Source organism: Thermobia domestica, chromosome 1 (assembly GCF_964235325.1).
Source record: "Thermobia domestica chromosome 1, izTheDome1.hap1.1, whole genome shotgun sequence".
NCBI lineage: Eukaryota > Metazoa > Arthropoda > Insecta > Zygentoma > Lepismatidae > Thermobia > Thermobia domestica.
This window is the reverse complement of record NC_137454.1, coordinates 98,773,179-98,801,086: the sequence shown is the minus strand read 5'-3', so window position 1 is coordinate 98,801,086 and position 27,908 is coordinate 98,773,179. Positions and strand designations below refer to the sequence as shown.

Sequence of the window (27,908 nt, the reverse complement as noted above, 5' to 3'; positions counted from 1 at the left end):
ATTTGTTTTTTTTTCTGTACCATCAGATAGTATTTATTTCTTTTTACAGAACCAGTCATTCAACATCATGAGAACTTAGTTTGACCAGATGTAATTTTTGTGATGTAAAGTAAAAGTATTATATTCTTTTGAAGGTTCAAATACTTTAGACTCTAGCAGAAACCTGGGGGCCGCGGTGGCTCAGTGGTAGAGCGTTCACCTCTGGTGCATAGAGTCCTCGGTTCGATCTCAGCTCGCGTCAAGTGAACTTTGGGGTGGACAAACACCATTTGCGTCGGTTTTCTCGTGGTTCTCCCATTTCCACCCACTTTCTTTATTCCACCATTTCATTCATTTCTCATCATCACCGTCTCCTTTCGCCTAGCCGGCATAACTATGGGACGTGAAACAAAGATTTCATTTCATTTTTTTTTTCTTGCAGATAGCGTTGCTTCACACTCCTGGTTTGTAACATAAAAGCATTCAACATTCAGTGTTATTATTAATTACTTCTAGTTCTACCGATAAATTAATCCTCCTAAGAGAAACGATGGCTTAATATTTCATTCTTACAAGCGCACTCACGTCAGAAAGTAATGAATTCAAATAAATTTCAGTAAATGTGAATAAAGGAAGCACCTTCCTCTCTACACGACTTGTTGTTGTTGTTGTTGTTATGAGAAACTTCAAGTAATTTTCTTACTTTCTCAAACAAATAAGTAATTCACAGATTTCATAAGAATTTATTATGAAATTTTTGGTAGCGTACTGTGTAGTATCAAAATATATTGAAACACTTGTTAATGAATGGGTTAGAAAAAGAGTCATCCTTGGGTAGATGGAGAACAGTGTTTGGAAGATTTAGTGCAGCCAGGGTCTATTTGAAGGTGATTACGCGATTCATTGAACGTATTTTCACTTTATGTGCAATATATATATATATTAGCAGTGTGAGAAACTTCAGTGTCATTAAAAATTACTGATAACAGATGTTAGTATCGACAATGGAATAAGTTATGAAAGTGAAAAATGCAATGTGAAAATGACCTCTGAAGAGTTCAGAAACGGCCTCCAGCTACTCAGAAAGGCGGAATGATCTCATATCAGTATGAGCGATGAATGAATGATGGTGAGCAAACTATTTCTCTGTCATTATTTTAGGTTTATTCTCTCTAATTTAACAAATTTTCTAGTTATGAAGATATCTTTACTCCCATTTTCCTTCTTGATTTACGTCAATACACTTTTTTCGGTCATAACATTTCTGGTCACCCCCATAAACGTCAAAAATGAATGGAAATGTTGGCTGCCTTAAGCAAGACTTGAACTAGCCCCGACCTCCCAAGTATCAGTATTGTATGCAATATTGCAGTTTGCCTTGTAGCTCTTTTCTTTGATGGTCTAGTCCATCCATTTAGAGCTTTGAGGAATGACGTAGTAGATAGCAAAAGGTGGGGAAGGGCGGAGAGAAGATTAAATCTTTTTGTAAAAAAGTTTAACAAGAATGAGAAAGTTATGTGTTATGTGTTAAGTATCCTTCAACTAAGTGTGAGAGACGGCTGAACAATGCAGTGAGTAAGTGAGGTTCTCGTGTAAGCAATGAAAAAAAAAAGAGAGAGAGAAACAAGAATAAAAAGAAAGAGATAGCATATAGCAAAAGAGGGAAAGAAGATGGATAATTTTTCTGTTGACTATGTGTTTTAGTGTTTTGTGTGTGTGTATGTTACGTGAAGCTAAGGTGGAGAAGTCGTGAAGATACTTCCAGCAGTAGGTTGACATCTGCTCAGCTGGAAGCTAAACAAAATTTACTGCTACATGTCTCATCTGCTTCGGAGGAAATATATATATATATATATATATGAAGGTGCAATAGTTAAGGTAATAGGATAAATGGGAGAGAGAGAGGAGGAATTTAAGGTAAAGAGAAAAATAAAAGGAAACAATTTTGTTTGATTATCGTCTATACTTCTCTGTTTCTTGATGGAAGATAGGGAAAATCTTAGTGTCATTATTAAAAGATTTCTTGGAATAGTTTTTCTTTCTTTCTTTAACCCTTGCACGACAAACGGGCGGGGGGGGGGTACTTTGTGCCCACCACAGTATGTTCTTTTGTAATTACTCTTCTAATTCGTTTCTTTAAAATTGTGAAAAAAAATATATTATTGCTTAACATGTTTAGCTAAAGCGTATATATATATATATCTTACGATGATGCAAATTGTACGTTAGTATGTCTCATAAATTTGCTATTTTAAATTGGTGGGCACAAAGTGTCCTCCCCCCCCCCCCTTTCGTTGGTAGGAGATGTGACTGACATTTAGAAGTGTCATTCTAGGTGCCAGCCTGTTAAGTAGCTGTTAGGCCTATCCTGTGTACTGTTCACTTTAGCCTCTGTAGATTTTTGTGAGAGTTTCTAATTTATTCCTTTTTGCGAGATGTATTTAATTTTAACACGTGGGTACAAAATACCCCGCCCCCCTTTGTAGTCCACTTTACAACAAAATACGTAGGTAGTGCGAGGGTTAATCCTCCCTAACTTTAACTTCTCTATTTTGCATTTTGCAATGTAAATACATTCCAAACACATTGAAGTTTTAAATATTTCAGTAATTGCACTAAAACTTTTAAAACTTCTATTACTTTTTTTTTTTTTTTTTAAACATTTGCGCATATACAGTTTGTCACGGTAGCTAGCTTTGCAAACTCTCAGGAACTCAAATTCTGTTTCCTCGACATACTAGCTCCTGAAATGGTCATGTTTAATACAATTTCTAATTTGAATTTTTAATTATTCATTTATTGTTAAATCGGAATATATTACCTTGCAGTATCATTGACTGATTGATCTCTATTTATACCCTTCGTTACCAGTAAGATTAAAGCAGAACAAAATCAACAATTTTAAAAGTGGAATCTGAACCAGAACTGGATAGGCTCCATGAAAAGGATGGTGATACTTTTTTTTTTTTTTTTTTAAATACCGCACGAATTATATTAACTTATGTTTTCGGAGCGAAACCGGGACATTTGCAATCCCGAAAAATTCCTGGTGCGGGCAGATGGTGTAAATCCAGGATATCCGGAAGCCTTATACTTACATGTGTGTCCTTGTGGAACACCAAATTTATTAGAAGTACGACCTATTATCAAAGTTTAGTGGCTGAATGAACAAATTCTTCTATTTCAAATTATACATTAATGGTGATCGTTTTCTATGTCAAATTACTCTACACATTTAAGTAAATTTCGTGTACAAAATGCTTATTCTTGTACACATTGAATGTTAAAAAAAAGTTTAACAATTCTCCTGGCATGAAAGTGTTTCGAGGTTATTACACCTTGTTGAACTTACATACTCTGACCTTTCTGGTTGTAGTAACGTAGATAAATGTTGGTGTCCATCTTTTGTCTACACAAAAGACGTGTGTGGTTCTTTCATTTAGTTATGCAGACATTAGTATAGCTTCACGGACGAGGATTCTCACGTGGGGAAATCCCTCTTCCATTATCAGACAGTTACGCAGTGAAAGACGACAGCAAAAAACGTCCTCCTTCCCTCAGGCCTTCCTGTATTTTTTATCTGATATGAGAATATTGTAGTCGTTGTTTTTCTTACTCAACTGAGGCGACTTTCGTAATCTACTGCGCCATAAACCAACTGAGAATGACTTTATTAATGGTAACAGTGTGGCGTGGTAGTCGTCACCCCCTTTTGCACAGCAGCGCGCAATCACACATAACACATTAGTTTCTCGACAAACCTAGATTACCAGACATGTTGTCTGTCGATCATTATCACGTGAGTTACGACGTTGACAGAGGACGTTTGGATAAGAGAGAGAGAATTGGAATGTATTGTAGTGTGAGGTCTTCGAAACAGAACAGTGTTGCTTTGTTTGTGATTTTATTTTCCATAAACAAAATGTACGGGTACCATACATTATAGAGCCACTATAACTACATACATACACACACAAAGATGCTCTCTGCTTTACGCGGTGTTTGAAAACAATATTAAAAGAGTTTTGTGTACTGGAGTAGATGCTTGAACAACTTCAAAATCACTATATGATCATTTCACAATAACGAATAGCTATTTTTTAAAACCGACCCAGCGTTTTATTTTAGACATTGAATTCCTTTCAAATTTCCAATCGTATCAACAATTTAACATGTCGAGTACGGTATATTTTTGTTGATTGTCAGGTTTGTTCACAAATTCAAGGGATTAGTCGAATAAAGGCCAATCTCAAACGAGACAGTTTTGAGAAATAAGGTGTTGTTAGGTATAGCGCAACATATTCATGGAACCATGAGTTCTATATCTGTCTGAACATGTAGGATCCCAGTACTAATTTTAAAGGTAATGGAAATATTAATGAAATATTTAGGCTCAGAATAATAACTTTAAGTATAATGGAAATCTCAATGAAATAGTTAGGCTTTCAGTAGTAACTTTAATGATAATGGAAATATCCATGGAATATTTAGGCTCGCGATAGTAACTTTAAGAAAAATTAGAATTTCCCTTGGATTTCAATAGACTATGACTCACGTGACAATGTACTAGTGTCCAAAGTCGTTCTGTGATCCCGTAAAGAACCTAGAAATGTCCCACAGGAATATCGCACAGGAAGTCCCATTTCTGGAACATAAGCAGAAATCTTACGTTCCATATATCCACAGAATGTTCCATGGGCATGCTGATATCTCGGGTCTGACATTCCTTGGATGTCCAACAGAGTCTCTGTGTTATATGGAGTACTATGTCTATTACAGAAAATAAGATTCCTCTATACCAGTATATACGACTGAAATGAGATGGCATTGGGAGAATTTTTCCTACACCTATACCAGATATTTGCCAAAGTTTAATACGTTACATAGTTACAAAAAGGTAAAAGCATGAGAAATTTGAATATAAAGAGAATAACGTAACGCGAATACAACATAAAAGAGGGCAAAACTGAATATATACCTGTTTATTACATGCACTAATAAATTAGACGATTTCTTAGAACACTTGATATATCATCACTATTCAAGTCAAGACTTGTGCAAAATATCTGGTTATATGATGACGAACCATATGTTATCACTCATAGCTTTCTTTGTCAATCTGCCAGTAGGATATTTTGAATTCTTCTGAAGCAGTGTCTTCGAAATCAAATTTAGGTGCACTGTATGCTTCCGGATACATCTGCTGCGGCCAGCAATCGAGGTACAGCGGTGGCTGTCATTACAGTTGGAATGAGTTCTTACTGTTTTCACGCTTAGCAACGTTTAAAACTTTCCTTCCAACGAAACTCATCAATGTTGTCTTCTGACCAATATTAAAACTATATTTCTCAATATAGATAATAGCAGAACATAGTCAGCCTTCATTCACCACTGCCATATTGCCAGATGGTTGGGATGAATTGTTTTCCACAGGGTTTCGGTAGTTTTCATTTACTGAACGAATAATAAATATGTAGTATGAAGCGGTTTCTTCTCTTTCTTTCTTCCTTTCTGCTTCTTCTTTTCCTTTTCAAACAGTTTCTATGGATCGTGCAAAATTTACATACGTCTACATTACGAAAAAATAGTCATACGTACTAGTCTATCCTACCAAAAACTTAATTCTTATAAATTCAGTATAATGTCGACTTGTACAGCTCCGCAGTAAGGTAAACAATGTAACTTACGACGGAAGAATCAGGGTAAAGATGAATATGTACTTCTCTTATTTTTAAAAAATTATTTATTTATAATTATTATTATTGTTATTATTTTGTATTTACTTTTTGTTATCTCTAATAGATTGATCAGGCGTTGGGTTATTACCCTATTCTTGCTTATACTCTTCAATACAACTACTAGAAAGGAACGAACAAAAGTCTGCGAATTTAGGGAAGGCCTTACGTTTGTTTATATGTATGTTTATTAAAGTCTAGTGTCCCTTTTCAGCATCTAGGCTACACGAGACATAAACATATGGTTTAAAGTAGAGTTCAAACCATGGTAATGTAATTCAAATTTTGTTATGCTCCCTCACCGGAAATCGAACCTCCGACCACGTGCAGCAAAGATACACGCGCTGGCCACTAGATCAGCGACGAGGACTGGAAAACTCTTAGATTCCTAATAAGATGAGAGTGATTATGCCTATTTTGTAAAAAGGTACAAGTCTTGTAATAGTATTGTGAAACTTGTAAAAGAAATAAAAATAAAAGGTGCACCATAAAATTATAACTGTACATGTTAAAAGTAATATCACTTGGTTTATCTTCTTTTATTAGCAATTATTATTGCTGTTTTATAATTGTACAAATGTTAACGAATTGTAAAAGTTGCTACTTTTATGGTGTAGTTCAAGAAAACTTGCCCTGTGTTGGAAAACCAGGCTTCGCCACTAATTTTGGAAATAAAGAGACACCACAACAAATGTATTTGGCTACACTGTTTTCTCAAGAGAAATAACGTTTAACCATACTATATGTTCCCTTCTTCCCTTACTTAGGGAAGAAAACAGCCACGGGGGGCGCAAGGAAAGAGATGATATGAGTTTAGAAACTAAAGGATTTTTTTTCCTTTTTACATTATTTTTGATTAGCATGCTTTATGGTTTCATTCTACGGAACTCACACACCAGCAAGCTATATTTTTATCTACAAACGAACATGTAAACACGAATAAATTAGTGAAGTTTTATGTAAATGATTGTGTCAACAGAATCTTTCTCTCTCTCTCTCTTTCTGAGAGAAAAGAAACACGATAAGATTGTGTGTGTGTGTTTTAGCAAGTAAAACCTTGTTTTGAATTAGGGGAAACTGTTATATATATGTATATTTTAAGTCTTTTTTTTTTTTTAACTATTTTGAAAGAGACAAGCGGAATCTAATGCTTCATTCTTCTTTTAACCAGATATGTAGTAATTGCGAGCTCATTTAAGATGACGTTTTAATCTTCGCTCATGAACTGAACATGCATATAAATAAAGTAATTGCTATAGTAGTTTTGATAACAGTACTTATATTATAGTAATGAATTTAAAAAACAAAAACAAAGAAAAGATGTACTCAGACCATGTGTAACTTTTTCTTACAATAGGTAGTAATAACATTCACGTTTAGTTGAGCGAAAGTAACCATTAATGGAAGGGAAAAGTCATACGAAAGAAAGATGTGAAAGAAAGTCATACGATATATATATACAGGGTGTTTCAAAACAACACCAACAACGTTTGGAAGGTGATTCCTGACACCAAGATAAGACAAAAAGTATAGACCAACCTGGATGCACAAAATACTTCGTTTCGGAGTTATAGGCTGCCGAAAACTTGAAAAAATGAACTTTAAAGGTTCATGACTCTAAAACTAATGGTTCTACCGTAGTCGGGTCAAGACTTCACTTAAGAACTAATATGTGCGCTATCCAAAAATACATGTTCCAGAACCCTGCGGTACTCACGGAACAATGTTTATAGAGGGAGTTTGGCTACAGTACCCACCAACTACATCTATAAAAATTGTTGTGGAGGTACCGCACGATTCTGAAACTTATATATTTGGATAGGGCACATTACTAGTTCCTAAGCGAAGTCTTTACCCAACTACGGTAGGTTTCATAGTATTGGAGCTATTTGTCATTTAAAGTTCATTTTCTTATGTTTTCGGCAATCTATAACCGAAAGAAAACATTTGTGCACCCAGGTTAGTCTATACTTTTTGTCTTATCTTGGTGTCAGCAATCACCTTCCAAACGTTGTAGGCGTTGTTTTGAAACACCCTGTGTATATAAGTGTTTTTAATTTCTGCTTTAGATTTTTGTTGTTATATTTTATGAACATAATGTTTAATATTTCAGCATTTCTTTCTTCTGATAAATTAATTTGAAAAAAATAACTAATGTACGTATAAACTAAATTAATAACATACTAGCTGAATCTGCGCTGTGCACTCAGCGCGTCATTCTGATATGACCATGGATATTCCTCCCACTTCCTTACTAACATATAAATGTAGCATTTTAATGTGTAGATTTTGGGTTAAGTTTGTGGCAAACTTGAAGAAGTGACAGATTATATCAAACCGATTTCTTCCCCTTGTAAACTCATATCCGTCCGAGTATGCCTCGTTTGGGCCTTTGAAAGTTGCCAGTATTCAGTAAGTTTTGCCATTCAGATTTGGGCGAAGTGCCTTTAATGTCTATAAACGAGCCATACGTAAACCCTGTACTGGTTACATAATATAAGGATATGAATCTTAACTTCGTCCTAGCGATAGTGTTAATCTTATGGGCTCAAAATAACCCTTAAAACTTCCATGAAAAAATAACGCCACGTTTCTTTTGTTAGTTTTTTCTTGGTTTGAAATTTCGAATGAGAACTGGCAGATCTACACAAAATTTGAAGTAGACCAATGAAGACAGCACGTTTCTAGAGCTTCTGGTTTCCAAGATTCTCATTGTGAAAGAAATTGGCTACAAACATTGACCAAAAACATATAAACCTAGCAATTTAATATATAGATTGTTAAATTTATTTCTTTGATATTAATATTCTAAATACAATATATTTTTTTGTATGATACATATTCTTACGCTCTATGCAATTTCTATTTCATACCATCTCTTTTCCTTAAAAACCGTAAATTATTTGTATGAATTATTATTATTTTTTTAAAATGTCTGTTTATTTGTTGTGATTGTCTCGCAGTTTTAAGAGTTGTAATAATTGATTAATGTAAAGGATGAACTGAAATAAACTTTCTCACGGTTTGCACTACTACTAATATTGTAGAGCGCTTATCTCTGGTCCGAGAAGTTCCTGATTCGATCTCCGGCCAAGTAAGTTTGTGGTAGGCAACATCATATTCGTAGGTTTTCTCGTGGTACTCCCATTTTCTCCCTCTTTCGCATTCCACTAATGCTTTATTTATCATTTACTTGCTTTAATCATCGTTCCTTTAGCCTACATGGTCGTGGGACGTTAAACCGAAAGAAAGATTTTGCTCTGTTAATAGACTAGTACTTTCGTACTGCATTTAGTCCTTTTTTAAAAAATATCTTACTATTTTTAGAAGTAGAGTACCTTTCTGTATTCATCCCTCTAATTAAAAATAGAAATAGGATACGTTTGAAAATATCTTGTAATTAATGTATTCTTTTACAAAGATTCAACTTCTCTTTCAAATACTAGCCTACGGAGCGAACGATGTTGTTGTTGATTAAGTTAATGTGCCTTTCCAGCACAGAGGCTATATGAGATACTAGCGCAAGTACCCGTTCCTCGCACGGGAATAATAATATTTATGCAAAGTATCTGAAAGTAAAGAAATGCATTTTTTTAAATGATGACAAGCAAATGCCTTTAGCATTGCCCCTATCAATTGTCAGGACAGCTTACAGGCTCGTTCTTCGTATGGGAAGAATAAGATTAATGCAAAATAATGTAGAAAAATCTGTAAAGTATGCAACCTGGATCACAGGAAAAACAGTTGGGTTGCCTGTCTTACAGACAGTGATTCACTTTTTTTTTTTTTGGTGCATAAATTTTCACATCTTAATTCCTTCTCGAGTTGCAAATCGAAAAAAGAAATGTGCTAATTTAGTATGCGATTAGATATGTGAAAATTGATCTATGCAAAAATATTATGACGGATACACGTAGGTACTCAACAGCGTTAACGAGAAAGCATCCTTAACTATAATAATTTGGGTGGGTAAATAAATTTCAAACTTTACGCCTATTCAATTTTAAGTAATGTTGACCTTATTTCTCTTCTCGTGGACAGCAAATGCTTAGACCTAAAACTGAATAGACCTAAAACGTATTTCTCGTCTCATCATCTCGTAAATTTTATAGAAGTCTCGTCTCGTTTCCATTTTCCGGAAACATTTCATCGAATTTTTTCGGGTTTCGTTTTGTAAATTTATGTTCAAACTTTATGCACTGATTTTTTCTCCTTAATCTCACCTAGAACATAATAATCATTCAACGTCACAAGAGGACCACGAATTTAAACCATATGTACAGCGTGCCCCACAAAAAACAAGAAATTTGGATTTTCCACAATAAGAGCGATTGTATGTGCAATAATGTGTGTTATGTGCAGTTGTATAGTTTTGTGCTCTTCCATTGTGTATATTATGTATGTGCACCCAGATGTTCCACGACATTAACACAGTTATGGATGACATTGCAACAAGACGGTGCGAAGGCCCATACAGCAATCGATACTATGACATGGATAAGAATTAATACTCCTGACTTCATCGAACCTAACGACTGGCCGTCTAAAAGTCCAGATCTTAACGTGATGGATTATTGCACTTGCGGTATACTGCTACAGAAGGTTCAAGAACACAGGAGAGACATCACAAACATTGATGGCCTGAAAGCTGTACTGACAGACGCCTGGAACAACGTTACACTTCAAACTACCCAGAATGCCATCGGAAATTGGTTACAACGTCTACGCCGCTGTGTGGAAGCCAAAGGGAATCATTTTGAGCACTTGCATTGATTATGAACATTCAAGTGACAGTGTCAGTAAAATATAAATGAAAATATGTGTGTCCCTCATATTATAGAATCTACAATAAATTTCCTGCTTTTTTGTGGGGCACTCTGTATTACTGGAGTATATTGTGCAATTACCTGCGTATCTTTAAACGTTGATAAATGCTCTTCATTGTTTTCATATAAACATTTTATAAATTTATAACTTTAAACTATAAATTATTTAACACTAAATTAGTTTGTGAGATCTAAGACTTAGCTGAACTAATGTCACCCACGAGACGTAAAATTTCTCGTCTCATCTCAAGATACTTCACGTCTCGATTCTCCTGTAGTGGGTAGAACACTAGTTTTAAAGTTCAGGCCAAACAAGGAAAACAAAAGCTAGAACTAGTATCTATACTGTTCTCCTTTGAGAATTAAGGAATTATGTAATTAGAAGTTACTACCATCTGTTTTAGCTTTATATATAGTAAGTACACTATATATATATATCATTTGAAGATTAATTTCATGTAATGCAAACCAACTCTTTTTATTCAAACAACCAGAAGTTTTGTTTACGAGCATTTCAAAGATTGAAGCACATTTCAGGAAGTAACAAAGTGAATGTTTTAATAATACTAATTTCCTTCATTAATAGAACACGATCATGTTTCTTTTATGGTGTTTCCTTTCTAAAAGAATGTTACATTCTCTACATTCTCCTATTGTGTTGCTGTGTAAAAAAAAAAAAAAAAGTACTTGTAAAAATGTTAAGTAAGATCAGTATTAATCACATCAATGTATGCTATGTGTAAGTGCATGTAAAACAAAACCTTTCACATATATACATAATACAACTAATGAAACATGTTACTTGAAATATATAAGAGCCTAGATTTGATGTACAGTCAGTGACAAAAGTTTTTTTTTTGTTTTTTTTGTTTGATGAAATTAGTTTCGTAAATAACTTCAGAACGGAAGGACAATTTGAGTATAGTTTTCAGTAAATTAAAAAGAATGTACGTTCGAGCCATACCATCATTGTATGTTCCGATTTTATCACTGTTATTCCCAAAATAAATTTTACCAAGCGGAAAAGAACTTTTGTCGCTGACTGTACATGTTTTCTTTAATGGCACGAGTTTTAGTTTAAGATTTGTTGGTTTATTGTTCGTACTTATTGAGCATTGACAAACATGAACATTACCAAAAAATGATGCAAAACGACTAGAAGTTTTCGAAATGTGGATGTAGAGAAAAATGGAGCGAATTAGCTAGGTCGAGCGGAAAGCGAATGAGAGGGTGTTAGAAATGGTAGAAGAGAAAAGAACAATATTAGAAATTATTAAGAAGAGGAAAAGAAACTGGTTGGAACATTGGATCAGAAGGAACTGTATCATGAAGGACGTGTTAGAGGGTATGGTGACAAGAAAGAGAGGGAGGGGCCGAAGGAGACTACAATTAATGGATGATATCAAAACAGAGAAATCGTACGTGAAGACGAAGAGGTTAACGGAAGACTGCAGAGCATGTAAGCTTCTCAGTTGCAACAAGTAACCTACCAATAATGGCAGAATACCTATGATGATTACAGCATTAACATTAGGAAGGACGGAACTCCGAACCATGGTCGGGACTTTATTAATCCAGCACAGTTGAACGTTTGAAATGTCTTCAATAATCTGCCTTGTATAGTACAATCATTGCCTATAAAACTAAACAAAATATATATTTTTAAAAAAAGTTCTGTTCTTGATCTACAAAGCAAAAAAGCTTCTTGTTCACAGAAAGTTCACTGAATACGATAAGTTGCATTCATGTAGAAATTTCACACGAAATTTCGGCATCCTTAAAGTTTATTGCGATATCTAGACATGTTGTTAATTTAAATGATTATTGCTTTAATGTATGTATGGATGTAAAACAAGGAACTAATATTATTTTGCCCTATTTTTTCTTACAAGATTCTTATCGAGGTTACAAGGTATTAATGTAAGCAAGGTCGGTTAATAGTATCTTGTTACATCCTTGTCAAAAGTGAGAAAAGAAATAAAGAGAATTGCAAGATAAAGAAAGAATAAAGATTACTTCCTTTTCTAGTAAATGTCTCACATTTTGTTACTTTAAATACAGACACTCAAAGTGGCCTTGTACTTGACGCGTCTTTGCTGCCAACTTTTTTTTTTTTTCATTCTTACATCCTTCTCTCTGATTTTCATATTTCCTTGGCACTTTTGCACTCATATATTTTCATCGTATACGCTTCAGAGGTTTTACCCTTCATCAAAATTTCTCGGTTCGTTAGTGATTATGTTAACTCTGTTAAATTATGCTTCAAGTTAAGAATTATTTTTTTCTTGGAAATGCCCATTTCATTAAAGCTATTTCAATTGCCTTTTTTTAAATCATTTTTTTTTGTTTCTAAAAGAATACAAATTTAGCAAAAAGAGGAAATTCAACAAGAAAAGATCACTCTTAACTAATAGGCTTAATATTGGACTAAGAAACAAATTGGTTAAGTGCTATACATAAAGTATTGGATTCAGGGCCGGATCCAGGATTTTCTGAAGGGGGGTGCACCAATAACTGCCAGTACATTTGAATTAAATTTCATTTTGTTTTCAATACCTTTGGTCATGTGTGGTGTGAATGAGGAATTGCCCTGGAAATGCTAAGTGTCTGTTCTCGGTTAATTTTTTCCTTCAACTTTGAACTATTGATTTTGCAAAACTTTACTTTCTTTTAAGCCCAAATGGAAAGGTGACAGCATAAATTTTCGGAAAGTGTTGCTATTTTCACTGGTAGCTTCTCATTTTAGGTACTATATATTTACAACGAAGGGGTGTGCTACGTGCACCTTTGCACCCCCTCCCTAAATCCGGCCCTGATTGTAGTGTGTGGTTCAGAGACTTGAACAGTATGGAAGTTAGAAAAAATATTTAGAGAGCTTCGAAATCTGATGTTGGAAAAAGATGGAGAAGATAAAATGGACAGAGAGAGTAACGAACGAAGTTGTTTTAAAATGGATTTCAAAGAAGAGGGTCTTTTTAGCCAGCATTCTTCATAAGAACGCTAATTAGGTTGGACACATCTTGCGAAGAAATTATCCTCTTCATTTTGCCACAAAAGAAAAGATGGAAGGAAAGTCAGGAGTAGGAAGAAGAAGAACATAACTGATCGATGATATGAAAAATAAAGATAATATTGGAAGTTAAAAGAGGAAGCTGAAAATGAAGAAACGTGGAAAAAACATTGAACGCTATATATATATGTATATGAAAACGCTATTTGGTGCCGAAACTCAGCACAATATATAAATTTTACTAAATGAAACTTTTTTTTTTTATCGATTTTGATAAAACTTTTACTTATACATTGCAAATATATCATATATGCTGAGAACATAACATATATTATCATCATACATATTTTACTTTTTTTTTCAGATTGTCCTAAATTCGATGCATAGGTACCAACCACGAATTCATTTGGTCAAATGGAGAGAAAATAATACAGGGCCTATCACGGACTTGGAGGCTGAGGAATATAGAACGTATATCTTCCCCGAATCAGTGTTCACTGCCGTTACAGCGTATCAAAATCAATTGGTAAGTATCTTCTAAATTGTGTATTTTATAATATTGTACATATTTTGAGATAATTACTGTTGTGGTAGATATTTGTTGATAATTTCTTCCATATATTGGAAAATATTTTCTTTTTCTAAAGAAGATATGAAAACTAATTAGTATATCGTTCGAGAAGAATTATCTTATTATGTATGTCATTGAAAGGAATGGTAGAAGGAAAAGAGGGAGAGGAAGATTGGAATTGAAAGATAGAAGTTCATTGATGTTTCTAAATTTGCGGCAGGCTACCAGTTAATGAATGATGCTAATTATCATGATTAGAAATAAAAGAACTTGTTCAGTAAAAAGTGACCCAAATATTCATTCTTCGAATGAGGGAACGCGGCTTTAGATGCGATCCGAAGACGAAGTTAAATTGACAAGAGCGTATAGAGACTCGCTTAATAAGAAAGGTTTGTCCGTTCTTGGGAAATGAGTCTAGAAAGCCTCCCCAAAAGTTAGCAAAGCCCTCCCCCCAAAACAACTTCATAAACACGCCATTGATCATAGTAAAGGTTACAACGCGTGGAAGGAGAATAACATTCATAATAATGACTGTGCAGAAAGAAAGGTAAGAAAGAGAAGTCAATCCAAGTCAGAGTTTAGGTAAATATGGAAACAAATGTGAGCACAATAGTATTATAACTTCGTCACATTTTGGAATCCACGTCTTCAATTGTAAACAGGTAGCTAGATAGGAAGACTGTAATGTCAAGGGAAATCTTATGTACTTCAAATTACTTTAACATAGGTGATTATTGTAAGTCAATTCTCACATAGTCTTAATCATTAGAAATCAGGTTCTAGTCTTATATATGCAGGTTAATTAGAACCATCTACATCTTCGGATATTACAGAAAATGGCTAGTGTTACAGGAGGTTGTATGATTATTTTTTTTAAATTTTAAATTGATTCGAGAAGAGTGCGGGAGTGGCGTATCCGGAAGGGGTCTAATTTCCTATTGGACGGCTCGGAATTTGTCTCTATTCTCAGTAATGAATGAATAAATTATTTTCTCTTTTTCTACTCTTTATAATACCTGCTGTCGACTACATTAATTCCAGTATGTACTGAAAGCCTAGAAACTGTGGATCTTTACCTGCACACAGCTCTTGGGTCCTACATATGGTGGTATGAAGGGTGTCTTGAGTTGATTTGCTAACGTGAAATAATAAACAACCTTCGCTACTGACAAATCTATGTTCAATCATGCTTGGTGTTTATCCGTGAGACGAGACGAGTCGAGAATAAAATTATCTCGTCTTGTCTCGTAAAGTTTTATAGAACTCTCGTGTTGTCTCAATTCTTGGAAAGCATTATAAGCCTCGTTTTTGTAAATTTATTTTACAAAATTTATGGTCTGGTCTTTTCTTAATTTCATCTAGAAGTTACGCGAGCAATTTGTTTCTCGTCTCAAAAATGAGACGAGAAGTGTCATATTTCTTGTGTCATTTCGAATTTGAAAATGCGCTTATCGTATCGAGTCTCGACTCGTTTCCGAGACGAGATGAGAGATTTCTCGTATCGTAAGCACCAGTAATCATGCTGTAAAAAAATGCTTGAACATCTATCCTCCCTCTTCAGCATCACCTGCTGTCGTCCTTAAATAGAAAAATAGTGTAGATTTGCAATAAATGTGTGGGCGAAACAAACTTTTTCTTTTTCTTTTAATTTTGGAACTGAATGCAATCGTTGGATGAGATAAAAAAAAGATTTTTGTTAATAATCTGGGTATTAAAAAACTTTTTGAGCATGTTGAGACCAAAATGTGAAATAAAGTGCACTGATGAGCAAAAGTTTTATACCATTCATTACTGACGCGTGGTACTGCATTATTAAAAAAAGCAGTTGATTACCTATAGTTCATGTTTCAGGAAGATGCAGTAGCATTTAACATTAGACCTTAGCGCATGACAACTGCATAAACTTGTAATTGTTTGAGAAAGTATGATCAACAGTTTATAAATTGTTCATCAAAATAAAGACATTATAACATTTAGGACAAGATGGACTACTTAAATGGAAAATTTATGAGTGGTAAGGTAATCTCTGCACGTTAGGAGGAAATTTGACGCCATTGCAAAGACTGAGAGAAAAGGTAGTAATTGCTTGCTGGGGAAGAAATACGGAATCTCTTCACGTTCGGTGAAGTCGTACGTACGAAGTCTTTATGCATTTCCTATTAAACTTAGGATCAGATTTATGTTTCTCACCCACCCACCTACACAGAACGCAATGCGGGTAACAAGAGCGTACTGATAACGTTAGTACAAAACGCTTCCTTTGATCCTACCATGACACGAACGCAGATACATGTATATGTATTCTTCATTCGTAATTCAGTTTCGTGGATTATATGCTATAGGCAAAGAAGAAAATGCCTTTCTTCTCCCTTACCACGTTAGTAGATTTCCCCTCTTTACGTCACGAACGACTGAATGCATGGCGTTCGAGTTTGTGAGTGTGTTGGTGGACGTCTAGAAGGTTCTTCTTACTTCCGGAAACTTGATGAATGACAAATTCATTCGTTATGTGCTACGAAAGATATGAATCCGCCCGCCAACCCCCGCGTGCCATTTTTTTTTTCATCTTTTTGTTTATTCAAGACACAGAACAAGTATTTCGTGTTAGCTGTTGGTAGACAGAGTAACTGTGTGAAGAGTTTCAGTGTGCATATTTTATATATTTTTTTCTTTTCTTCTCTCTCTCTCTCTCTTTCACTCCCTTTGCTAATCGTCTCTTACTTAAATCCTGATATTTTATTATTCTCTTTTTACGTTCTTTCTCATTGCAGATAACAAAACTAAAAATTGATAGCAATCCATTTGCGAAAGGCTTTAGAGATTCATCACGGTTGACGGACTTCGACAGGTAAGGGAAAACCACTTTCATTTTTTAAAATTATTTTTTTAATGTTTAGGATACCACGATTATTGATAGGTGAGTGGGCTATTTCAACCAGGGGTATAATTTAGGAGATGGCAGGTGGGCACGATCATGTATTTAAATTGGTCGTATAGGAATGAAAAGTGTGAAACTACTTTTATCTGGTTAGCGTTTGAGTCTTGGACGCGGGAAACCTTGGTTCAATTCCCGGTGGGAGCTCCTGTGGTTCCCATGGATCCCACATTAAACTGTAAGTCCACATTTCATATAGCCTCGCTGCTGAACAGGACGTTAAACTCTCATCCATCCAGTCATTTTCTTATATCGGTGAAGAATTCTGCCTACCCCAAACCAAAAACAGAAGTGGCCCTGCTAGTTTGAACAGTACACATCATACTTTTATATAGTATCACCCAGCCCCCTCCTTTGCCACTAAATTTTATGCAATGTCATATATGTATGCATGTGTATATATATCAATTTTTTTATAATGTTCTATGATCTCTAAAATTACCCTTAATTTCACCTTATTTTAATGTTTAGTTGTTTGGAAACTGCAAATTGTGTTGATTGACTAATGAACCTGAGCAGAATCTCAAGGGAGAATCCGAATATTACTTTTGAAGTTTCTCAAGAGTTTAAACTTTTCTACAACAAAAGGATAGAAAACATTCCATTCGAAATCAGAGTGTATTTAGTTCTCACCGAAATAAGGTACGGTGATTTAATAAAGAGTTTTCTTGATTTTTTCGAATTAGGGCTTGAACCTCGTTGACTTTCGTAGATGAATCTGCTTTCAAATATTATCCATCATATTTTAATTATATCAATCGAGTTATTTCTTTAGGCTATTTTAGTATGCTTGAGTAGCGAAATTCCTAGAGCTTTTCTTGCTCTTGATGTGTATGTATTTTTTTGTGTCGAGTTCCCTGCTTCATCTTCGAAAATAATATCAAATTGTGAATACGCTTGGAAGAAATATTCATACAACTATGGTCAGAATTGAATCAAGCATTTATGTGGTACAGGAAAACTGAAAAAAAAAAGTATTCATAAATTAAACGCAGAATATTAATTCTAGTGTTCGTACTAGAAGGAGAGAACGTATATTGTCCGTGCAGTATAAATAACTGTTCACATCCCCACATAACTTTCCACGTATATACGATATTATGCATGCTCGGATTCAGAATTTGTCTAAAGGGGTTCTGCTATACACGTTCATGGGTCATTCTGCACATTCTAAACTATAATATCAACGGCGCAAAAGTTTTCAATAGCAGTGCCACGGAAAAACTTTTACTCTCCTATCGATTTCCGATCATTTCAAATACTAAGTTAAAGGTTTTTTTGGTAGTAGTAATTAATATAAGATCTAAAGAGGCGGGAATCTTTGTGGTTCTGCTTTCTCTATACTTAAAAATTAGATAGAGGGTAAAATATTTTTTCCAGGAAATTATTGTTCCCTCATCTATTCTCGGTTATCATAAAAAGAAAGCCATGTAGTGAAAATTTTCAGGTGGTGAAAACTTCCCGTGACTCCGACAATTCAAGCGGTAGAGTTAAGACTTGGGTTGATCGGAAGGGCCTAAATCATTACCGTACTAAGAATACCTAGAATGTAATATAATTTGTTGCCCTAACACTTCTGCAGAAGTCAAGTATAGAAGTAGAGTTCAGTCAAGATTAAAAAACAAAAAAAAAAAGGCCTCATCACTGCGAAATTAAAATACCGCTAATTTTACAGTAATTATGTGATATCTTCAAATAGATAAAATATAATGGTGTGGAACAAGAGCGCCCTAGACAATATTATTTCGCATGAGGTACCGTTATCACGAGTCACCTACTAGCTTTCCATTTGCAGTCATTTATAAACGCGAAAATAAATGCCGATTTTCTAAATGGCTGGAAATTGAAAGCAGATAAGTGAGTCGTGATAACGTATCTCATGTAAAATAATATTATCTAGCGAGCTCTTGTTCCACTTGTCGATTATCTTTTATTTATTTGAAGATATCACATCATTCCTATAACATTAGCGGTATTTTAATTTCGCCGTGATAGGGCATCTTAATATCAACTGTACCAAGAATAAAAGTTAATAATACTCAAAATAGTACTGAAAATATTGTAAATACCTTAATTAATAAAATATTAAAGAACGAGCCAAGTCGAGATTTATAGAAGGCTTATTGGTAATGGTTGTGTAAAAAGTTATAGGGGTGAAGAAAAACTTAACCATGGAGGTGGAAAAGAAAAGGAAAAAAATACGGAGAAAGAAAAAAGTACAAAGTAAAAGACCATTCAACACAAGTTAAATGACGATTGAATTTAACTCGTTGTAACTAAAAATGTGTGTGTGTGTGTGTGTGTGTGTGCTGGTAAGAGAGAGGGAGAGAGCGATTTGGTGGTTGTGGCACTATCTTGGTCAGAGTCGCTCATCTATCTTGAGTGTGGCGTGTGGAAGAGGAGAGGAAAATTAGGTAGGAGGCAAAGAGCTTGTGGATGGACCCACGAACCCAAGGAAAGAATTATGGCACCTCTGGGCCAAATCCATACGAGAATCTCCAGGCTATTTTCTGTGTTTGGACTTGAATGCTTTTAATGGTGGTGGTGGTAACGTACATCCAAAAAGTGTTACAGCGAGAGGGAAAGAAGAGAAGGTAAAAATAATGGGAAGGTGGAGAGATTAGGCTCTTTTTCTAATTAATAGACGCGCCAATCTCCATCACGTCATTAGTCTTATAACTCATCAGTCTTTCTTTATTTATTTCTTCCTACTTTTTTTCCCCCGTACAATTTATCCAACTACATTGCATTTAGGTCAATGCTATTGCAGCATATGAGTGTTCCTTTAACTCATATGCCCAAGAAATTTCGCAAATTCCGAAATTAATGGTATGGTTTTGCGAAGTACAGTATTCACATTTTTCGTTAAAATTAGAGAGAAACATAGACAAACGCAATACATTGTATCGTTACAAAGCAACATATATATGTGAAATATAGTTAAATACAAAAATGACAATAATCTTAATGATATTATATTGATCAATTATTTATTGCTTAATATCAAATTTTCCCTATATATCACCTTTATTATGAAAAGCTATACGTTGTCGATCAACCAACAACTCTCACATACAATATATATATATATATATATATAGTTTTTTTTGGTTAGTTCGAAGTTAGCGTCCCTTTTAGCACCGATCCTATATGAAACATAGACCTACAATTGAAGGTGGAATCCGAAATACTAAAATGCGCTGAGAGTTCAGAGGTCTCCTACCGGGAATTAAACCCGGGACCACATGAACAAAACGTGTGCGGGCTGGCACTAGACTAGCAGGGAGAGTTCAATGTATGGTTTTGGAAACTAATATAATTTATATGTAAATTAAATTCGTCAGAAGAATGACAGAATTGGCGGATATTATCATTGGAATAGCAGGGACCCGACGTATGCGAGAAGTGATGAGTGATGAACACGAAAGTAATTTTTGGATGTATATCAAAGAGAAAAGAAAAGGCTTAGTAAGGGCTCTCGTTTAAAGCGATGTGATGAACCAAGAAGTATTGCAAAGTAATGTATAAAAGAAGTGGCCAATATTGATGGTTGTAGAGAGGAGCTGGATAATCCTTCATCCAGCAGTGGATTGACTGGTTGACTGTTATACTGTATATATATTGTACAATATTGACAACAAGGCACGCGGATTGCTTAGCCCGATGCTTTTATAGTTATAAAAGGAGGAAGCTAGATATGCGCGTATGTCATTTTTTCCATATTACAAAATACCTTGAAGTGCAATTTACCTCCATTAGGTCCAAATATACGCGCATTATTAGGGCCTGGCTTATTTTTAAAAATGTATATACGCATATGCAAATGGACATTTTCAAGGTTAGTGTGTAATCATATTTCTACGTATATGTATTAAAAATGCATTACCTTATTAATTGTTGTTTAAGGATCACTGTTCCTCAGTGATAGGGCGCTTTTATCTCTGGTGTATGATGTCCGTAATTCGGTTCCAGCTGGCGCTAAGGGGTTTGTAGTGGACATGCATCTACCGTTTCCTCTCACTTTCTTTATTATACAATTTCGTTCATTATTACCGTCATCTCCCTTAGTCTTGGTCCATAATCGTGTAAAATTAAACTCATTTTTTTAAATAGTGTTTCAGAAAAACAATTTAAAAAATTCTAGAAGGTTGAATATATTTTCTTTACGATGTTTTAAAGTTTCAAAATATACTTTTGTCAATTCCATAAACAGTATTTCTTATTTTAAAAACTAATTTTCGTTTTCTTGACTTACAGACTTAAAAAAAAAACTTAAAAAAAGAAGGAAAATATTTCCTATCAACTTCTACATAGAAATTTCCTGCTAAGGAAATAATAGTCTTTTTGTCTTACTTCACACATTTCACTTTCTGCTGCAAAATTGGCTTTAAATTGAAAAGTGTAACGTGCTAAGTTGAGAAGTTTAGATTTGCAGAATAGGTTTTCATCCACGTCTTGGTCACTGAACAGTATAGTTACCGAGAGAGAGAGTATTCTCTCCTTTACCACAAGCGAGTAAGTGTGTGTTTTTCCTGTAGGAGCGGGCGAAAATGTACGTTCTAACAACGTATTGTTTTTACCATCACCACCGAGTAAAATTGTTGCTGCAGAAGCAACGATAGCACGCTGGAATTAAAATAGAAAGCCGTATTCATTTCACCCAGCCCAGCCACTAGAAAGCAAGTTGCAGATACCCCCATAATCTCTCCGGCGAAAACCTCTTTGCATTGCATCAAGTGCCCCATTTGTGGCTCGTCCGCACTCAAGAGCCAGCGAACAATTACATCTATAAATTTATCCTTTTCTCTCTCTTTCTGTTTCTCTCCAGTTTCACTGTCATTCCATTTTACTTCATTTTCCCCTCTCCTATTTTCTCTCTCCTCTTGAAACCATCGTTGAAGCATCCTCTAGTTTACTTACTATTAGATTTAACTAGTATATTTGGGTTATATGTAACTTATGCTTGATAAGTAGTATGCAACATTTGTTAATTTTATTTACTGCGTCTAATATAATTAATATATCGTTAAATGTACTGTTTCGGTGTTCCCTGACATCTTCTTTAGCAGATCGGGCAACTTATGCGCAATCCATCTCACTGCTTAGAAATTCCTCTTGCACTATTTTGTTAATATGATAATGTTAACTTCTTGCACTAGAATTCTCTTCTTTTCAAAGTGTTATTGTTATGGAAAACTTTTAATGTAGAAGCTTGTTATGAAGGCTTGCGTAATTTTATGTTAAATTTGTAGAAATTTTTCTTAAATCTAACAGACACGTAGAGAAGATGTTATCACCTTAAGCCTATGTTAAAACTTAAATATATATTAAATTTCGATTATTGCACGCTTATTTAACTTGCCGAAGTATTATTCAAACCATATAAATGTTTACGAGATATGGGTTAAGATATGGGTTCTTTATGGGTTAAGGTTGCTCTTGGAACAGAATATAAGCAAGAATTGGTGAAGAATAATGTTATTACATTTCGTTTACCTTGCTATCTCCGACCAGTACTGCTGCTCATAGTAACAGAATAGATACACTTCAATACTATCTGCTGTAATCTAAGTTTTCTACTACTATAACAATTAAGTCTTTTCTATATAATATGAAATTAAAAAAGAGTCATGAATTTTTTACGATACTTCGACGCTAACCCTATTGTTGCTTCTGACTAAAACCTATTTGGTATATTATTGTTATTATCCACTGATATATTTGTAAAATCAACTCTCCATGTATAAATCTGCAGTTGAACAAGAAAGGTAGTGTGGTGGACTCATACCTTTTATTTATTTATTTATTGTTGTTGTTCAATTATTTAATCTTTAATATCTACCTCTCTTCAAAACTGTAAGTACTTTTCTCGAATTGGATTTCTAACGAACAAACTATGCTTTGCTTGTTTAGTTTTCCTTTTAGAGCGCCGTCTTTTATTGTGGTTTCTCTGCTTCTTGTTTCCAGCACCGAAATTATCTCTATTTATCTCTCTCTCTCTCTCTCTCTCTCTCTCTCTCTCTCATACACAGAAGAAACACTCACATGTGATATACTGTTAACCGCGACAGCCACATTTTACCACCAACTTCACCGCGAATGAACGTGTTGCCTCTCTCTAACTTACCGGTCAATCCGGTACCTGTATTCATCCAGAGTATTTTAAAAGGCTTGAAAAGGGAAAAAAATAATAAGAAAGAAAACAAAAGTCAAATAAAATCTTTTTACAAATTGACCACAGCACGTAAAACTTTTGGCTCCTGTATTCGCAAATGAACTTCCTTGTATAAGTATATGCTATATAAAGATCTTCTGTGCCGCGTTTTAAATCACATATCCTCGTTACGTTCTTCTTGTATAACGAGTTTCCAAGATGAACGTTTCGTTTAATCAAGAAATAAATAAAAAAAAGTACAAACTTTTTTCCAGACTGGTTATTCTCACGGATCATTCGGTAGAATAGAGAAACTATGAAATATAGTAAAGAACCTCTGTTCAATTATAAGAAACACGATTTATTCTGCAGGAAGTTCGTTAAAAGATTACATTAAAATTTAATCACTACAAAGTTTCACGTTAAAAAAAATGAAATGAAATGACATGTTTGAGTTTTACGTTCCACGATTATGCCGGCTAGGCTAAAGGAGATGATGATGATGAGAAATGGTGGAATGAAGAAACAGGGAGAACCCCAAAGAAGACCCTCCCACATGGTATTGTCCACCATAAGATCCATCGGACGCGAGGTGGGATCGAACCAAGGACCTCGTGCACCGGAGGTGAACGCTGTACCACTGAGCCACTGCGGTAGAGCGTAAGGTAACGTACAAGAATTACCTTATTTAAAACTGCTCAATTGCAACCATTTCTTCTAACTTTCTCCCTGTTTTTACGAGTACTTTTAACTTCAATCAAACTTTCAAGAACATACAAAGTGTGTTTAAAAAGTTCGAAACTTTTTTTTCGCGTAAAACAATAAAGACTTTCTTCAGTGTACATGTAGGCAGTCGTGATTTTGTCCCTCCTACAGAAAGCATCAGTCGATGACAGTCGGCTGACGAGTAAAGACGTGTAGCGAGCGGATTTCAGTTTTTTTTTTTGTAAAATGATAGAAAAAACTTGAGCAGCGATATTGCATCAAAATTTTGCCAAAAACTTAGCGATGCTCAAGCGGAAACCATTCAATCGGATCGGTGCATTCAATTTTGAGCGAGAATTTGTGCATTAGAAGAGTGTCCGTGAAATTTGATTCAGGCTTTCATCCCTAAACACAACAATCCTGTGTGTCGTCAGGCTCCCTACTCACCCGACATGGCTCCATGTGACTTTTGGTTATTTCAAAAGCTGTAAATGCTACTAAAAGGGACTCTATTTGAGTCAAGAAAAGACATCATGCGGAATACGATGGCACAGTTGCTCACCATTCCAAAAACTGCGTTCCAGAAGTGTTTCCATGGCGGGAGCGCTGGGAGAAGTATGTGCGTTACCAAGGAGACTACTTTAAAGGGGGTAGTGTTTCGATTTTCCAAATTAGTAAATATATTTTTGCCAACCAAAGGTTCAATACTTTTTGAAGACACCTCGTATCTTATAATTTTGTTTCTTCTCGAAGACTGTTCTAAAACAAGTTCTTCTTTTCGTCTCAATTTCCTCCAATATTCCTTTTCAAGCTCATTTTCTACTAAATTCTCCCATTCTTTAGTCAAGCCATTTCTCTCCACTTTTGCATATCCACATTTCAAAGTTTTCTGATCATTTTTAATGTAATAAACATACCTAGGTATTTATGTATAGTAGAATAGGGTTGTATTGTATGTGAATAGTACATTATTGTTGTTGGAATTTGGCATCCCTTTTCCAGCATTGAGGTTATGTGAGACGTGGACCTACAAACGAACACAATCTGTTAAATTTTGAAGACTTTTCCACTGGAAATCAAAAACCTAGAACTCTGTGTGCCAAAGTCGCATGCGGTGGCCAACTAATCCAGCAGAAGGACTGTATTCTTTTTGGTATAAAACACTTAATTAAATCTGTTCCTAACCTCAAACTCGTACAAAAATCATCTATTTGTTATTTTTAAAAATCTTTCGTCATTCTAATATTTACTTATATGATGATATAGTAGGCGAAAATGTAATGAAATATTTTAGTTTAACGTCCCACGTTTATGCCCATTAGGCTAAGGGAAACGGATTAGGCTAAAGCAAGTGAATGATGATGGGAGAATTGATGGAATGAAATGTGGGAAGAAACGGGAGAACCCCGAGAAAACCCACAGCACGATGTTGTCCATCACAAACTTACTTAGCAGGGTATCGAACCAGGAACTTCACGCAAGAGAGGTAAGCACTCTACCACTGAACCACCATGCCCCCTCCCCCTGATATAGTAGACGAGATAATATGTTGATTGTATGGTAGAAATCCCAAGGAAACCTATCTTAATGGCATTTTCTACGACTTACGTGACCTAGGTTTGAACTGATGTCCTTGGTTTCAAGGCTTAATCGCCTGATCCTTAAGCTAATGTAACTCTTTGCCACTGAACTTCATGCATTTTGTTAGACTACTAAGTGACCCTTCTTCCAAGAATATAGAAATAAAATTTGTCTTAATTGTTTCATCAAAGATTCTCCTTTGACAATTAGTAGCTGTATTTTGCTGTCCAACATCTGACGACTGTGTAACCCTTTTATGAAAAGCCTTATATAATAAACTTGTCCTCTTTCATATCTCATAGTTGTGGAATAATTTCTCCCAGGAAATTAATTAATTTTAACATTAGTTTGTAGTAAATGGTTGAAAAAAAAAAGTTATTTTAGCTGCCCAGAAGCAAGCAGGTTTTCTCTTTAAACTAACACAACGGCTCTGTTATATCCTATGTCAAGGGAGAAAGCAGGTGGCGTTTGAAATTAGAGGTACCACCTCTGGCTCAGGAGTCAAACAAGTCCACAGGAACCTGTGTGTGTGAAGTGGTACCACGCGAAGTGAGATAAGTATCCGGACTGGAGCATATATCATCAGCAGAAAGCAGCTGGCGTTCGAACTCAAGAGTTAGTTTATTAATTATCCATGTGAAGCTGACGCCATGGCGGTTACTACATTTTTTGTCGTTTCTTTTCCTTTTTTTTTTTTTTTGCATATAAATATGCATTATTGTTTAAATGGTTTTATTTAATAAGTACCTGAGTAAGAAAAATATTGATTAAAACAATGGAAACAGGAAAATACAGCATTACATTCGGACTTCATAGCCTTAATAGATAGTTACAAAGTAGTAAACAAGTTCCAGGTACTGCTTTTAAAATAAACCAAATTCGCACGTTTAACAGACCATGACCGAACGTGGTTGTCGAAATAATCGTGATAAGTGATCAATACATCGGATCCCAGCATTGTTATTCCTGGTTTCCGAGATCCATATTTCTTAATTTAAGTAGATCCCAACTTCCTTTTAATGCTGGACCAACGTCGAAAATTCAGCCACACCAGGAATCGAACCCAGTTGTTTGAACAGCTTATCAACGGGGACACGAAACGTAGAAATCCAGCACAGTTGAAAAATAAGAAAGAAAGCAAATGCCCATAGCCAAGGCGAAGTGTAATGCTTAGAATCACTCCATTATATCTACCCAGCTTCACAAGAGCACTCAGGTAATTGCTGGTAATTGGTGCGAATTTTCTTGTATATTATTTACTTATGAACGTAGTTCTTGATGCACTTGTGAAGTCGTTTTACGCTAAAAATAACCGAGGATAAAATTTGAGAGAATTCATTTTTCTAAGGGAATCTGATATGACTTCTATTTAAAAGGCATCATTTCAGCATTCATTTAGTGAAAGTAAGGACAATTCTAGAGAAAACTCTGTTAGGATGAATGACTGTGGGATTCGAGTCTAGTATCTTTCTATTCTGAAGCTAGAAGTTTAATCGTTTACTGTGTACTTATATTTAAGAGAGGGGGGGGGGAATGCTACGGTAGGCATTTCAAACCAGCTGAGAATGTTCCAAGAGCATTGCCAGACAGAGCTTAACAAGAATTAATTTTTCTTATTGACTTCTGCAGGCTTTATACCAATTGTTCAATGTAATTTATTATTATACTCATTAAACAATATTACTTGTAATATATCTATCTTTATTATTTCCTTGAGTACAAATTTTTTTCCACATGTTTTGTTTAAGAGTTCTGTTAAAACGTTCTTCGATATGTTGTTTTACGAAAACACATGCTCAAAATGAATGGTTCAAAATTGAAAAAAAAATCCTAAAAGTCATCTCTGTATGACGTACAGTTCCCGAGATATGTCTCCTTAAATCTTCGGAAATCCAAACTTTTTTGGCCAATATTTGGTGAACAGTCGCCAGTTGTGCAGTGGTCACCGGTTACAATTTGATACCAAAAATGTTCACCATCCTCTTAGGTATTGATCAAAACCAATATGATCTCTCTTATGATTTACGGGTCCCGAGATATGGCTCCTTAAATCTCCCGAAATCGGAAACTTTTTGGCCCATATCTCGGAAACAATAAGAGTGACGCGAAAAATTCCATCGCTTCTTTCAGATAGTTTTTGATGTTATATCGAATGGAGGACTCAAATACACACACACACACACAAACATAGAGAATTCAGTAACGAACTTTTTAATTTCGTTGGAAATAAACTCGAGAATACCGACTATGAAAACATGTTTTATGCATTTCGTCCTGTGATTTATGCAACCGAACAAATATAAATTATAACGACTCACCAAGGGTAGTCGTCAACCTGGTTCGATCGATGATATAGGAATCTCGAGTGGTAGTAATAGTTTGCATGTAAAAATATCTTTAATAATTATATAT

At 34.9% G+C, this 27,908-nt stretch overlaps 1 protein-coding gene across 1 annotated transcript in view; it reads left to right on the top strand.

Moving 5' to 3' along the window:
- The window catches only part of LOC145687619 (T-box transcription factor TBX10-like), a 251,724-nt gene that overhangs the window by 172,803 nt on the left and 51,013 nt on the right, over positions 1-27,908 (top strand). The window contains exons 4-5 of the mRNA XM_081761087.1: positions 13,915-14,076; positions 16,893-16,969. Coding sequence (XP_081617213.1) covers positions 13,915-14,076; positions 16,893-16,969 — 239 coding nt within the window. The remainder of the gene's footprint in view (positions 1-13,914; positions 14,077-16,892; positions 16,970-27,908) is intronic.